General features: G+C 47.4%; 1 protein-coding gene across 14 annotated transcripts in view; it reads left to right on the forward strand.

Annotated features, from left to right (window-relative positions):
• Window positions 1-16,604, forward strand: part of ARHGAP32 (Rho GTPase activating protein 32) — a 1,621,198-nt gene that overhangs the window by 1,379,088 nt on the left and 225,506 nt on the right. For 11 of the 14 annotated variants that reach the window (XM_069614162.1, XM_069614164.1, XM_069614161.1 and 8 more), the window contains 2 exons: window positions 3,381-3,431; window positions 10,847-10,921. The exons of 1 other annotated variant lie outside the window; for it this stretch is intronic. In XM_069614162.1, coding sequence (XP_069470263.1) covers window positions 3,381-3,431; window positions 10,847-10,921 — 126 coding nt within the window. The remainder of the gene's footprint in view (window positions 1-3,380; window positions 3,432-10,846; window positions 10,922-16,604) is intronic. 2 more of the 14 variants (XM_069614159.1, XM_069614158.1) reach the window with 2 other exon arrangements.

The following is a 16,604-nucleotide window of genomic DNA, read 5'->3' on the forward strand; positions in this document are numbered from 1 at the left end:
TGAATTGTATTATGGTTTCCTAAATTTCTGATGATGTTTGTGGTGGTCTTGCCCATGCCGAGTAGCACTCGATTTCCATTCCTGGCGGCCACTGATGGGGCATGAATCGAGATATGCCCAATTGAAAACCTCACAATGGTGCAGAGGCGAGGCGGTTACACTCAAGCCAGCAGAGCGGTACACCCGCCTGTCATTGGGGTATTTGAGCGTGGGCCCAGCTTTGGGAGCAACAAAGCACTTTGCAGTCATAAGGGGAAGAACACGCTGATGGGAGCAGAGAAACGAGGGAGTGGGGAGCTAACAGGACAGCGAGGGCAGGACATTTGTCAGCAAGGGATCTAGAAGCAATCGGGGGAGGAAAGCGTGGGGAGCAGATCACCCAGTCTCAGGTAGGCTGGGGAGCGGAGGGTGTGTGGGCAGATGTGTTGGGGGTAGAGGGCATCCCTTGAAGAGGAGGGCCCAGAGCGCCTTCCTAAAGTGTAGAAGCGAGGGGGCAAGTCTAATGTTGAAGGCAGGGATGTTCCAGAGTCTTGGGGCGTAGACCAGGCAGGCCTCTCTTCTGGTCCTCTTCACCGCTTTAGTGTCGCAGGAGGGCAGAGCGGTGTGCAGTCGCCTGAAGGTGGCAAAGGCTGTGTAGCCGCACTCTTACCTTCTTCCCTTCTGATGCTTTAAAGAGGGGCGGTGCTCATTCCTCATTTCCACCTTCCTCGCTCATGCAAATCACATCTCCATGAGATGCATGCATTTCTCAACAAATGCTCTTTCCGCCCTTGTTTCCTTGTGGATTAGACAGGACACAGTGGTCCTGACGGGGGAATTCCTGAATCCCCTTCCATTGATCCAAAAGTGATCTAGAATTTAGGCCGTGGGTGACCCAGCCCATCCGAGCATCATGAGGCGGGAACTGTGATTCTGTGCCCTGCCCAGGCCACCATTTACTTGCTCAAGCTGCCTTAGGTGCCGTCTGTTAGTGCCAGTTTCTGAACAGTGTTTGGTCATAACTGAACATAACTGATCGCAAAATCTGGTGCTTGCACCAAGGCCCCAAAACAGAGCACCCTAAAAAAGGTAGGCCTGGACCAATGTCTCCCTACAACGTCATTGAATCAACAAAAACAGCAACAAAAAACAGCACCCATAGGAGACACTTCCCAACTTCATTTTTCTACAACTATCCATAGCACCAACCCCTCCTATCTTCAATCGTACCTTACGTTTCCTTTCAGGGGCACCCAAACACTATATACATTTTATTTGATTTCACAAATATAGAAACAATACAGTATATGTTCACTAACAATACACAACATTTAGACTTATATGTTGTTGTGATGGGGTTGATAAAGTGCGCCTCAATTGTCTCTAACGCAATACAACTATCTTTTGGGCAAGTTTTCACTCCATAGAACACAGTAGATTTTCTGGACTCTGTTCCATGTACCTCAAACCTGACTGTATCAATGTAATGTTAAATTTCCACCATCTACATCGGTCAAGCCTAATTGGCACCCATAAAAAGTCAACACAGAAATGTGATTGACTTTGTGTTTCCTTTCTCAGATTTACTCAACAATGCACTGTGTTCTTTTAAAAAACATAATGTCGACAATCGTGTGTTTTTGGACTCTATGTATGTGGTCATATTCATTCTACAGTCACAGTTTTGTAGCAGTGTTGGATGAACCCTTCTTATTTCAATTGACTGCTCTTAGGACTCTTCAATGAGGTCCCTTGTTATTGCATAAAATGCTATTTCCAGTACATCAGAGTTCTTCACTTAAACACTGCATTTTACACTTCAATGTACAAATCTTTAGTTAGTCGATCTTTTCATGTTGGCGAACAATACATCTCGAAGTTTCAATCAAGACGCCTTATATACGGTCATTGGATGACACTCCAAGGGTTCACCCAACACTGATACGAAACTCTGTGACTGTAGAATGAATATGGGGCCAAATTATTCTATTTGTGTCCTGATGAAGGCATAATAGAAACAACAAAGTGGTATCCTGGTATCCTGAAATATAACTTTGTTGTTATTTAAAAAAAACAAAAGAAAAAAAAAACAAAGTGGTGAACGACAAAAGAGCAGACTCGTATAGATGCGAAAACACACCATTGTCGACATTTTTTTTTTTTTTTAAGAAGTGTGTGAGGATGTAGAACACAGGTGTGATCCAAAGCCTATGTTTCCAGAAAAGTCCCAAAAACTCTTCAATGGATTGAAGGAAAAAACTGTATTTGTCAGCCAGTTGGTAATGGATCCCAGGATGGAGCTCCCATTTGTTGGAGTAGAGCGTTCTAACAGGGCTTACATTTCTTTTGACGAGTCTCGTGTTCTCTCCAGTAAATCTTTGGCCAGTTGCAGTCTTCAGTTTGATGCTTCTATGAAAGTCTGTGTGGGGCCAGTGATATGCATCTTCATATCCAGGAGGTATGCATTCTCGGTGATGGATGCAGGAACTTCAGAGGTGATGGCTTCACTTCAGACCATTTCAATAGCACTAGCTCCGTCCACACTGGTGGATGAAAAGCCAAGTTGCAACACTTTACCACCTTTGAAACTGTGATCAAACTGGCAATCGCCACAGGCACACCACAGTATGACGTGTTAAACTGCACGATGTGGGATCCATTGGGAAGTAGCAGAGCTTTGCTGCTGAAGGTTTCCATTCCAATTGCAGTCAGCATGCACTTGGTGGAGTTTGAATTCTGCTCACATGGGCTGAACTTGAAAATATCCTGACATTTTGTATGATGTGTTCCCACACAGTTCTTCGGGGAATACAGTTGTACAAAGTGAACATTCGCCAAAAGAAATTTGCATTGCATCAGAGACGATTGAGGTGGGCTTTCCTAACCCATCACACATTTTGAGTCGCACTTTTGTGTATTGTTAGTGAACATATACTGTGTTGTTTTTATGTTTGTGAAATTGAGTAACATTTCTTTTTGTACATGTTTCAGTTGCCCTTGAAAGGAAACGTAAGGTATGATTGGAGATGGGATTTGTTGATGCAAAGGATAGTTGTGGAGTTGTGAAATGTCTCCTGTGCGTGCTGATTTTTAGCCAGTATTTGTATAGCTTGAGTGGAGCGGTCACATGTAGTGCAAGCCTTGAAGCTTGTGGCCTCTTGTGGAGGGGGGGGAGGAGTGGGGGGCTTTGTGTGCTGAGTGGATGCTGTGGCAAAGAATGGTGACTGCAGCTCTACAGTGTGTGTACATTCTTCAGAAGTTGGCGCTGAACTGGACCTTATAGACTCTGAAACTTAATGCAATGACATCCCATGTTGTGATTGTAACAGCTTCTTCATCTGAACAGGTCCTTATTTAATCTTTGTTTTTCTTTTTTGCTGTCTTGTCTTGTGCCCGGCCAGTCTTCCCGGCCCAAGGAACGCGCCCGGCCTCCTGGAGTTACTTCCCCCCTTGTAGGTTTTTTTCAAGTTATTTCTTTTTCTCTTTGGTTTTGACCTCAGAGGCTTTGTAGAATTTATAGACACACGTTCACTTACTGGCAGTATGTGTAGACCGACGGTGGGCAACCTTTGGCCCTCCAGATGTTTTGTACTGCAATTTCACTCGCCAGTCCCAGCATAGTCATTGGTAGGGAATCATGTGAGTTGTAGTTTAACTCATCTGGAGATGGAACCACTGGTTGGAGACAGTTGTGAAATAATCTGAATGGTTCATGGTTAAATGCTCTTCGTGTCTGGATAGAGTTTGAGCTGTCACTTCGTTCCACGCCCTGTCAGAAGTAGTCATCACATTGTTCTGTTATGTAATACTATCGTGCATAGTGGACCATTTTGGAGTGTTTTAGCACAGATGTTAGATAAATGTATGCTTCTTAAACATTTGCTGCCACTCTTCCCTGTGTAACTTTGCCGATGCACAGTGTTATAGTTGTATTCTGAAGTTGCACACATGCCATGTCCTAGAATGTCAAGCTTAGTGGCAGGTCAGAGAAGCTGCATGCAGTTGGAGATCTGGCTGTGTGAACCAATGCCCATTAATGCGGTTATTTGTTAATCTGCATCTCTCTGCAACGCTCCTCCGGTACTAATGGTGCTTTCAGCTGTGCTGCAGGACTGATTCAGCAAACTCCACACTGCTTCTGCCTTTTGAGGGTGAAAGGCTGTGTATGTCTGTCCATAGTAAAAGCTTGTGCTGCCTGGCATCTACTTTTGGAACCCTCTTCGCAGCATCCACAGATCCTTTCAGCCCCGAAGCCTTCACTGGCATTCTCAGAAGATGCTTTCAACCTGTGTTTGGGAGTCAAGATTGGATAGATAGCTGCTAAGCTCCCTGTCCTTGGTCTTCATAGTTCCTTATGCAGAGGCGTGAAGAGATGCAGTTTGGTAGTGGCAAGCACTGAGATACCCCCTCCCGCAACCCTCCCCCAGCTGTTCTCTACCACTAAACTGTGGATACCACACTCTCTGTGTGATGTGGCACCGTGAGTTGCTTTCATCACTACCCAACACATGGCCTCCGGGTATTCTGTTGCACGGGTGCAGCAGCTCTACATTCTGGGCAGTCGCCACCGGGCCCTGACCTGCTACTCTTCCATTGATGGAGAAAAGGACAGCCGCGTGGCATAGTTTACCTTCATTTGGGGATTAAATGAGTGGCCGGAGACAGTGTTGAACCCAGAGGCGGAGTCAGGATTGTCTGACAAGTGGGGCCTGAAGCTAATGTAGTTGGGCCAACTGCAGTGACATTAACATCTGTTAATGCCCCACCACGCTGCTGAGTGGGTATTTACAGATTTTGTGTGGGCCTTGCCCTCACAGGCTCCACCCTGTTTACGCCTCTGAATTCACCCTTGCCACAGAGAGAAAGTGAGGATTTAGTTCTGAGTTTTTTGTGAGAACCAAAGAGATGCAATCAAGGACACGTGTAGTATTTTGGTCACTTTCACTGGGATCCAGGGCAAAGCAACTAATTGCTGTTATGTGGAACATGCGTGAAGTGCTTCGGGATCCTGGTCCTGATTAAATAAAAGAACTCGTAGGAATTTCATTTTAATCAGCGCAGTTGGACAGTTGCTTTTGGGTCACGGTCACTGCAGGTTCCATGCTTCTGCGGCTCGCGACATGCACGCGCCTCTCAGATTTGCTGATGATAGGGTTGTTCTTGTCAAGAGCAGCAGCAAGTGCCAAATTTCCTTGTGTGGTTTGAATAAGGCGTGGGTTCCTCTGTGCACGAGACCTTACTCGCACCGTTATCTGGAAACTTGGCAGGGCAAATGGGACACTTATTGAGCAGATCAGGGGGAAATTGTCCCGCATGCAACAAGTACGTTGCTGTCTTCACCTGGCATGCAGCAAGTAAGCTTCCGTCTTCATTTGCTGTGCAGCAAGTAAGCCAGCGTCTTCACCTGCCATGCCGCAGGTAAGGCTCTACCTGCCGTGCTGCAGGTAAGCCTCTACCTGCCATGCCGCAGGCAAGCTTCCACCTGCCATGCTGCAATTAAGCATCAACTTGACATGCTGCAGCTAAGCCTCTACCTGCCATGCTGCAAGCAATCCTCCACCTGCCATGTTGCAGCCAAGCTCCCACCCGCCATGCTGCAGCCAAGCTCCCACCCGCCATGCTGCAGCTAAGCCTCCATCTGCCATGCTGCAATTGAGCATCAACTTGCCATGCTGCAGCTAAACTTCCACCTGCCATGCTGCAGGTAAGCCTCTACCTACCATGCCAAAGCTAAGCTTCCACCTGCCATGCTGCAGCTAAGCTTCCACCTGCCATGCTGCAAGCAATCCTCCACCTGCCATGCTGCAGCCAAGCTTCCACCTGCCATGCTGCAAACATGCCTCCACCTGCCATGATGCAATTAAGCATCAACTTGCCATGCTGCAGCTAAACTTCCACCTGCCATGCTGCAAGCATGCCTCCACCTGCCATGCTGCAGGTAAGCCTCCACCTACCATGTTGCAATTAAGCATCCACCTAATGTGCTGCAATGAAACCCCCCCACCTGCCATGCTGCAGCTAAGCTTCCTCCAGCCATGCTGCCAGCAATCAACTTGCCATGCTGCAGATACGTTTCCACCTGCCATGCTGCAGGTAAGCCTCTACCTACCATGCCAAAGGTAAGCTTCCACCTGCCATGCTGCAGCTAAGCTTCCACCTGCCATGCTGCAAGCAATCCTCCACCTGCCATGCTGCAATTAAGCATCAACTTGCCATGCTGCAGCTAAACTTCCTCCAGCCATGCTGCCAGCAATCAACTTGCCATGCTGCAGGTACGTTTCCACCTGCCATGCCACAAGTAATCGTCCGACCGCCATGCTGCAGGTAATTATCCACCTGTCCTGCTGCAGGTTAGCATCAGGAAGCAAACATCCACCCGCCAAAGCATCCACCATGCCATGCGCAAGCAAGCATGCACCCGCCGTGCCGCCGTTAAGCATGCACCTCCCTTGCTGCTGTAATCGCCCACCTCCCAGGCTGCAAGTATGCCTGCACGTGCCATGCTGCAGGTAAGCCTGCACCTCCACTTCCACCCACCATGTTGCTGGCAAGCACTTTGCCGATGCACAGTGTTATGGTTGTATTCTGAAGTTGCCCACATGCCCTATCCTAGAAAGTCCAGCTTAGTGGCAGGTCAGAGAAGCTGCATGCAGTTAGAGGCCTGGCTGTGTGACCCAATGCCCATTAATGTGGTTATTTGTTAATCTGCATCTCTCTGCAGCGCTCCTCCGGTACTTATGCTGCTTTCAGCTGTGCTGCAGGACTGATTCAGCAAACTCCACACTGGTTCTGCCTTTTGAGGGTCTGTCCATAGTAAACGCTTGGGCGGCCCACAAGGCCATTCCTGGCATCTAGTTTTAAAATCTCTGAAGCGCCGCGATTCCGGAGGGCCGTGAATCGCCATTACAGGCCTGCTGTGTTGCGTTTGACCAAAAGGAAGTTGTGGTTGGGTCCCTGCTCAGAAAGCCATCATTGTATCTGTAAAGACCAGATCAACAGTCTCCCCCTATCAAAGCTTCTCTGGTCCACCAAAAAGGTGGCCGTAATGCAGCAACTGCACGACCACTCGTGAGGGGAAACTGGCAGGGCACCTCCTCCTCTACCCCTCTGAGGCATGAACTGCAAGGTGGTGCGACCAGCTGCCTACTATGATGCCAGTCAACCGGGAAAGCCTCCTAACTCGCGCATTGAAGCGGCCTTTATTGAGGACCAAGGCACTTGTTCCTTGCAGTCTCAACTCCCAGCCCCGTTGAGGTCCACGGAGGTCATCTTCACGATAGACTTGAACCCTTAGGGGTTTGAGGTGTTATTTTGGTTCCCCCGGTTTTCCTGCTGCACTGATGACATCTAGTTAATGAGAAGAGTTTGGGGTACACCAAAATCGAACAGCTGGCTTTGCAACCCATTTTGGCCCACTCTATTTCTGAATGTGCAGAAATCGGTTAACATGATACCCGTCCGCTATGGCCTGTCTGGTTCCCTGCAAGGCGCGCAGCTGTCATGGCGCCAGCGGACTTCTGCTGGACAATGTCCCTGCGCACGGAACATTGAGGGATCTGCACATGGCCCTCCCTGTGCCCTTCATCCAGTTGGTGCAGTGCTACTCGGGTGCCTGGCTTCCGCGCGCCCCCTCAAGATGAAAACCTGGGCAGCGAATGGACGTGCATTCAGGAGCCTGGCACCAGGACTCTGGGTAATCTACTTTTGTTATTCGTGCCAATGAGGCCACCACCTCCATCACCCTCGTTTTATGAGGCTGTATTTGCCTGCCTGTCTTTTTTAGAGGCGAGAGAGCGTTTTTATCCACTAAATAACTTGCCATTTGTGTTACGAGTCAATAGCTCACGAGTTAAGTGTACGCCTCTGACATGGGGTCAGCCTCCACTTTACAGGTTCTACCCGCGGAAGGCCTGATTCAGCCCCAGAGGTCACTCAGTTGAGTACCATTACAGCAGGGCACAATACCAGCTATGATTGCAGGTCTTACATGGTGGCAGAGTCCAGCCAAAGTACTTTACAAAGGCCAGCTACATCATGAAATTACCGGATTTAAGTCCTAAAAGCTCCTGGCTTTGGTAGCAGGGTGCTTCTCTGCGGCTCCAATGGTGTCTCAGATACGAGCTAACCACACCCAAAACAATATGCACAATACAGTGTCTTTTCTTGACAAAGCAAATTAAACCGGACACAAATGATTCTTACGTAGAAAAAAAGGCAAATAAAGGGAAACTGAATTAAAAAAAATAAGCATGTTGATCAAAGGTAATTGACGAGGAATCGGGAATGAAAACGCCATTAAAAATAAATAGATATAAGACATTTTTGTGGCTGGTAAATCGATTGAGCTCCGAGGGCGATCCAGCCAAAATGATAACTTAAAGGGATAGTCCAGTAAAAAATGTTATTTAAAAAATAGATGGGCAATATAAAAAAAATAATACTAGCACTATTATTTTGTAAACTTCCTATGGAAAATTTTGAGCTATTCAAGCTCAAAATTTGCAAAAGCAAGCACAGGGGCGCATCCATTTTGTGAAATGGATGCCCGCCTGTGCTGGCTGCTTTTGCGGCACTAATGAAGGAAAAGCCAGCCAGCTGTAGTAAACAAAAGCTACTAATGGGTGGCTTTTCCGTCATTGGTGCCTGGACTCGGAGGACGCGGACCGGAGACCAGAGCAGGAAAGCTGCAGCTGAATCTCGGTAAGTGCTATTTATTTAAAAAAAAAAAATAAGCACTAGCTGCGTTTTTTTTCTAAGTTTTCCGGGCTGGAGAAGCCCGGAAAACTTAGAAATAAAACCGCAGCTTTAAAAACGTTGTATTTATGTTTACGGTCGCTTTTGAAGCGACCGCAAACATAAATACAACGTTGTGTTTGAAAAGGCTGCGATTTTTCTTTCCAAGTTTCTCAGGCTCCTCTGGCTCTGAGGGGAGCACCGGAGACCCAAAGTGAAAGCCAAGGCAGGCAGAAACACAACGCGGTTGTGTTTACATGCCGCGGTGTTTCTCCCTACAGCTGATTTCCCATTTGGGGCTCTCGGGCTCCCCACGGGGGCCCGAGAGCTCCAAATGGGAAATGCTAAATGCTGCAGTGTTTCTGCCTAAATCTGCCTTCCCATTTGGGGCTCTCGGGCTCCCCACTGTGGGGGCCCGTGAGCCCCAAATGGGGAAGCAGATTTAGGCAGAAACTAGACCCAAAGTGATAGCCACAGCAGGCATAAACACAACGCGGTTGTGTTTGAAAACGCTGCGGTTTTTCTTTCCGAGTTTCTCAGGCTCCTCCGAGCCGGAGGAGCCTGAGAAACTTGGAAAGAAAAACCGCAGCGTTTTCAAACACAACGTTGTATTTATGTTTGCAGTCGCTTCAAAAGCGACCGCAAACATAAATTCAACGTTTTTAAAGCTGCGGTTTTATTTCTAAGTTTTCTGTGCTCCTCCAGCCCGGAAAACTTAGAAAAAAAAACGCAGCTAGAGCTTATTTTTTTTTAAAAATAAATAGCACTTACCGAGATTCAGCTGCAGCTTTCCTGCTCTGGTCTCCGGTCCGCGTCCTCCGAGTCCCGGCACCAATGAAGGAAAAGCCACCCAGCGGTAGCTTTGGTTTACTACAGCTGGCTGTCTTTTCCTTTATTAGTGCCGCAAAAGCAAAAGCCAGCACAGGCGGGCATCCATTTCACAAAATGGAGGCGCCCATGTGCTTGCTTTTGCGAATTTTGAGCTTGAATAGCTCAAAATTTTCCATAGGAAGTTTTAAAAAAAATAGTGCTAGTATTATTTTTTTTATATTGCTTATCTATTTTTTAAATAAAATGTTTTACTGGACTATCCCTTTAATTTGAAATTTACATGGAGTACATGCAGGGGGCTTTTGCATTCCAGAGGCCAGAGTTTCGAGTGGCACTACGCGCAGGTAGAGCCAGCGCAGCCGGCGAGATTGGCTAATAGGAAACCGGCTCTTCTGGAACTGAGCAACAACCACTAGTGCAGCCAACACGCTCATGGGCTAGGGTACAAGATGTCACTTTCCATACATGTCCCAGGGAAGTAAGACCCTTGTGGCGGTGATGGACACGATACAACCGCTTCTTAACCCAACATAACCCTCTCAAAGTCAGTCAGATACACACTATCTGCTGTCTAGGGTGAACGACGGGCTCCTATGATTCCGAGCAGAGACCAAGCCTCAAAGTGGGGTTCTGTTGGGCAACCAGGCTCTGCTAGCAGAAGGCAATGAAAAGGACTGGTCCGAGGTGGGAGCTAACTTCCACAAAGTTCTTGGAGCTCTTCGGAAGAGGCCGGTATCCCTTGACCCAGGCCTCTGGGTATCATAGGCCTCAGACTCCAGCCATATGGACTGGTGTCCCTGCAGCGTCTCCCCCCAGCAAAGGATCCTTTCGGCAGAAAGCATGTGATCCTCGGACCAGCTCTTCATAGAGTTCCAGGGCGACTTAATGTGGGTTGTGTGTGTTGCCCCCCCCCCCCCCAAGGTGACCCATCCTTATGCTGCTAAGAGTGGTAAGGCACGCATGTGGGAGTTGCAGACAAGGCTAGGGATGGACTGGCAGGCCTGGTGGACTGTCCTTGGGCCCGCTCCAAGTCTTGCATTCTGGTGCAGGTGACAGCAACCTGCTCCAGGGTCACTGCAGTCCCATTAAGTAGCACCTGGCATGGGGCTTAGGAATGGGCCGCAACCCAAACTGTTCGCAGTAGAATACATTGTGCGATCCGCAAGTGTTGTTTTTAAGTATGAAACTTTGTTTTGCAACGATTGCTGCCATGTCCTGTTGTGTGTTTTATTTGCATTATTGTGCTCTACCTAAAAGTGTGTCCCTTTTCCTACCCTTCTCTTCTCTTTCCACAAATACGCAGATTTGGAGATGAATAGTGTCCTGCCGACTTGTGCGTGCACAGCAGACAATCACCACTGCTCCCAGCTGAGCTCAGGTAGCCATCATTGCAGCTGGTAGAACACCCCCAGTTATTCCCTAACATCATTGTAGAGACCGGCAGACTCACCCATGTACCCCTAACAACGTGGTAGAGACCGGCAGACTCATCCATGTACCCCTAGCACAGTTGTAGAGACCGGCAGACTCATCCATGTACCCCTAGCACAGTTGTAAAGACTGGCAGACTCATCCATGTACCTCTAACACCATTGTAGAGACTGGCAGACTCATCCATGTACCTCTAACACCGTTGTAGAGACTGGCAGACTCACCCATTTAACCCTAACACCATTGTAGAGACTGGCAGACTCACCCATGTACCCCTAACACCATTGTAGAGACTGGCAGACTCATCCATGTACCTCTAACACCATTGTAGAGACCGGCAGACTCACCCATTTACCCCTAGCACCATTGCAGAAACGGGAAGACTCATCCAGGTTCCCCTAAAACCATTGTAGACTGGTAAGCCCATCTTTTTGCCCCTAACACCATTGTAGATGCTGGGAGACTAACCCATGTCCCCCTAACACCATTGTAGATACGGGTAGACTCATCCACGTGCCCCTAAAACAATTGTAGATGTTGGTAGACTCCTCATGTGGTTCTAAATAAAGGGATGTACCTGCAAAAAATCCCTGGTCCTTCAGGTAATGTATATGAGATTCAAACAGAAGGGTGGACCAGTAGATAGGGAAGACGCAGATTAATCAAAAACATTACAAATTGTAATCAATAAACATATAACACATCATTGTATGTATTGTTTTAAAATCATAAATTCAATCCATCAACATTTATTTCATATATCTAGCATCCATACTCAATCCCATACTATCTCATTCTTACATTCTTCTGTAAAATCAATTTGGCTTTTTATACATTGTGTATTGATGTACTAATACAGACGTTTCCAAATATTGTAACAATTGTTTGTGGCCCAGTCCTTATTTTCAGGTGTCGTATTTTATCTGGTTTATTGATTTGCCAGATTGTTCACATAATCATTGACACGTGTTTCGGTCCACACATAACAGAGCTGACTGTCTTTGAATTTTCAAGACCTTCTTCAGGACGTAGGGCAAAGTCTAGTTGGTCTGCCCTTGTATTTGGATTAGTATAAGCCAATTTAAAATCCCCATGTTTCAGTTCAAGGGATAGCGAGTAGATTGTTGGAGTCAATCCTCCACCGGCATCTCTGACTTTGTTGAGACCAGTATCCACTTGTTTCTGGCTAGAAAGTGTTGTTTTTCAATGTTCTTGTATGTTACCGAATAGCCTCCGGCTCCAGACACCCAAACTTCTATTTGCACTGTGTGACTCGGTTTAGTGTTGGTACATATCCTCTCAACCTTGTCGGATGCATCCATCATCAATGATTTGTAAATAAAGCAATTCCAGTGTTTGCTTGAGACCGTCTCATCAGAGTGTACCGCGGAAATCTTGTCAGTGCACTCGGGAAGAACGAGTGCACTGACGAGATTTCCGCTGTACGCTCAGATGAGAACGGTCTCAAGCAAACACCGGAATTGGATGGATGCATCCGACTAGGTTGAGAGGATATTTACCAACACTAAACCGAGTCACACAGTGCGACTAGGAGTTTGGTTGTCTGGAGCCAGAGGCTATTCGGTAACATACAAGAACATTGAAAAACACTTTCTAGCCAGAAACAAGTGGATACTGGTCTCAACAAAGTCAGAGATGCCGGTGGAGGATTGACTCCAACAATCTACTCGCTATCCCCTGAATTGAAACATGGGGATTTGAAATTGGCTTATACGATTCCAAATACAAGAGCAGACCAACTAGACTTTGCCCTACGTCCTGAAGAATGTCTTGAAAAATCAAAGACAGTCAGCTCTGTTATATCTGGACCGAAACATGTGCCGATGATTGTGAACAATCTGGCAAATCAATAAACCAGATAAAATATGACACCTGAAAATAAGGACTGGGCCACAAACAATTGTTACAATATTTGGAAACGTCTGTATTAGTACATCAATACACAATGTATAAAATGCCAAATGATTTTACAGAAGAATGTAAGAATGAGATAGTATGGGATTGAGTATGGATGCTGGATATATGAAATATATGTTGATGGATTGAATTTATGATTTTAAAATAGTACATGTAATGATGTGTTATATGTTTATTGATTAAAATTTGAATCTCATAGACATCATGTGTCCATAACACCATTGTAGAGACTGGCAGACACATCCATGTACCCCTAACACCATTGTAGAGACTGGCAGACTCATCATGTGTCCATAACACCATTGTAGAGACTGGCAGACACATCAATATACCCCTAACACCATTGTAGAGACTGGCAAACTCACCCACGTGCCCCTATCACCATTGTAGAGACCGGCAGACTCACCCATGTACCCCTAACACCATTGTAGAGACTGGCAGACACATCCATGTACCCCTAACACCATTGTAGAGACTGGCAAACTCACCCCTGTACCCCTAACACCATTGTAGAGACTGGCAGACTCACCCCTGTACCCCTAACACCATTGTAGAGGCTGGCAGACACATCCATGTACCCCTAACACCATTGTAGTGGCTGGCAGACACATCCATGTACCCCCTAACACTATTGTAGTGACTAGCAGACTCATCCATGTGCCCCTAACCCCATTGTAGAGACAGGCAGCCACATCCATGTACCCCCTAACACTATTGTAGTGACTGGCAGACTCATCCATGTGCCCCTAACCCCATTGTAGAGACTGGCAGTCACATCATGTACCCCTAACACCATTGTAGAGACTGGCAAACTCACCCACGTGCCCCTATCACCATTGTAGAGACCGGCAGACTCACCCATGTACCCCTAACACCATTGTAGAGACCGGCAGACACATCCATGTACCCCTAACACCATTGTAGTGACTGGCAGACACATCCATGTACCCCTAACACCATTGTAGAGCCTGGCAGACACATCCATGTACCCCTAACACCATTGTAGAGACTGGCAAACTCACCCACGTGCCCCTATCACCATTGTAGTGACTGGCAGACTCACCCCTGTACCCCTAACACCATTGTAGAGACTGGCAGACACATCCATGTACCCCTAACACCATTGTAGAGACTGGCAGACACATCCATGTACCCCTAACACCATTGTAGTGGCTGGCAGACACATCCATGTACCCCTAACACCATTGTAGAGACTGGCAGACACATCCATGTACCCCTAACACCATTGTAGTGGCTGGCAGACACATCCATGTACCCCTAACACCATTGTAGAGATTGGCAGACACATCCATGTACCCCTAACACCATTGTAGTGGCTGGCAGACACATCCATGTACCCCCTAACACTATTGTGGTGACTGGGAGACTCATCCATGTGCCCCTAACCCCATTGTAGAGACTGGCAGCCACATCCATGTACCCCCTAACACTATTGTAGTGACTGGCAGACTCATCCATGTGCCCCTAAACCCATTGTAGAGACTGGCAGCCACATCCATGTACCCCTAACACCATTGTAGAGACTGGCAAACTCACCCACGTGCCCCTATCACCATTGTAGAGACCGGCAGACTCACCCATGTACCCCTAACACCATTGTAAAGACTGGCAGACACATCCATGTACCCCTAACACCATTGTAGTGACTGGCAGACACATCCATGTACCCCTAACACCATTGTAGAGCCTGGCAGACACATCCATGTACCCCTAACACCATTGTAGAGACTGGCAAACTCACCCACGTGCCCCTATCACCATTGTAGTGACTGGCAGACTCACCCCTGTACCCCTAACACCATTGTAGAGACTGGCAGACACAACCATGTACCCCTAACACCATTGTAGAGACTGGCAGACACATCCATGTACCCCCTAACACTATTGTGGTGACTGGCAGACACATCCATGTACCCCTAACACCATTGTAGAGATTGGCAGACACATCCATGTACCCCTAACACCATTTTAGTGGCTGGCAGACACATCCATGTACCCCCTAACACTATTGTGGTGACTGGCAGACTCATCCATGTGCCCCTAACCCCATTGTAGAGACTGGCAGCCACATCCATGTACCCCCTAACACTATTGTAGTGACTGGCAGACTCATCCATGTGCCCCTAAACCCATTGTAGAGACTGGCAGCCACATCCATGTACCCCTAACACCATTGTAGAGACTGGCAAACTCACCCACGTGCCCCTATCACCATTGTAGAGACCGGCAGACTCACCCATGTACCCCTAACACCATTGTAAAGACTGGCAGACACATCCATGTACCCCTAACACCATTGTAGAGACTGGCAAACTCACCCACGTGCCCCTATCACCATTGTAGAGACCGGCAGACTCACCCATGTACCCCTAACACCATTGTAGAGACTGGCAGACACATCCATGTACCCCTAACACCATTGTAGAGACTGGCAGAAACATCCATGTACCCCTAACACCATTGTATAGACTGGCAAACTCACACACGTGCCCCTATCACTATTGTAGAGACTGGCAGACTCACCCATGTACCCCTAACACCATTGTAGAGACTGGCAGACCCATCCATGTGCCCCTAACACCATTGTAGATTTTGGAAGACCCATCCATGTACCCCTAACCCCATTGTAGAGACTGGCAGACACATCCATGTACCCCCTAACACTATTGTAGTGACTGGCAGACTCATCCATGTGCCCCTAACCCCATTGTAGAGACTGGCAGCCACATCCATGTACCCCTAACACCATTGTAGTGACTGGCAGACTCACCCATGTGCCCCTAACACCATTGTAGATTTTGGCAGACTTAGCCATGTAATCCTAACCCCATTGTAGAGGAGGCTGGACTCCTTGACGTGTTGGTAACAGGCTCTCTGTCCACGCTGCAGAGCAAGATATGACAATGTTTTCAGCTTTTTTGTGTTGCGTGATGAAAGACCTGTTAAGTAGGCCGATAACCCGTTTCCGGAGCTGGCAGGTATTTGCATAATTGTGCTATTAATGCGTGCCAGCCTAGTAGCGGTGCTGTTCTTGCCTGGCAGCAGCAAAGCTGGTTTGTGGCTCATGTGTGCTGCCTTCACTACTTTGAACCAGTTTCAGTAAAGTCGCTTTTGATTGTTTTGTCCCGAGCTCTAACCTTCAACTTTTGAGGTTTTTTGACGCGATGAAGTAAGTGTATATCTTGGAAAGCTATACTTCTCCAGCATGGGGTCTGGCATGGATTCACATGCTCATGAATATTCCCCGTCGTCAGGCTGGGAATCCTCAGTAAAGAAAAAATCAGTATCAGTTTCATTTCTGATCTGTCTTTCGCAGTAGTAACCAATCACTGATCTCTGCGTCATACTGACCACAGTCAATGACTGCCCTCTACCTAAGCCCCGCCTCTGGCAGCCATCTTCAGATTTTTACCGCACGTTCAAGTGTTGGGATCCTCGTGCTATTGCTCTCGAGCGTTAGTGCTATTTTTCATGTTTTTTCTCAGAAAAATTTCTCTTTTTTTCTGTCAAAAGAGCCTCAAGCTCCACTGTTTCTTCATCCGATCAACGGGGACCCGTGTCGGATTCGTCTACGCCCCTCAAGGGTGAAGATTTCGTCGAGCCATGCTTTTGGAGGACTCCAGAAGTTTCTCAGGCCCATCTCGGACATGGCCCAGGAGAAGGGAAGCTCG

Source organism: Ambystoma mexicanum, chromosome 9 (genome assembly GCF_040938575.1).
Source record: "Ambystoma mexicanum isolate Mex_15411 chromosome 9, UKY_AmexF1_1, whole genome shotgun sequence".
NCBI classification, from domain to species: domain Eukaryota; kingdom Metazoa; phylum Chordata; class Amphibia; order Caudata; family Ambystomatidae; genus Ambystoma; species Ambystoma mexicanum.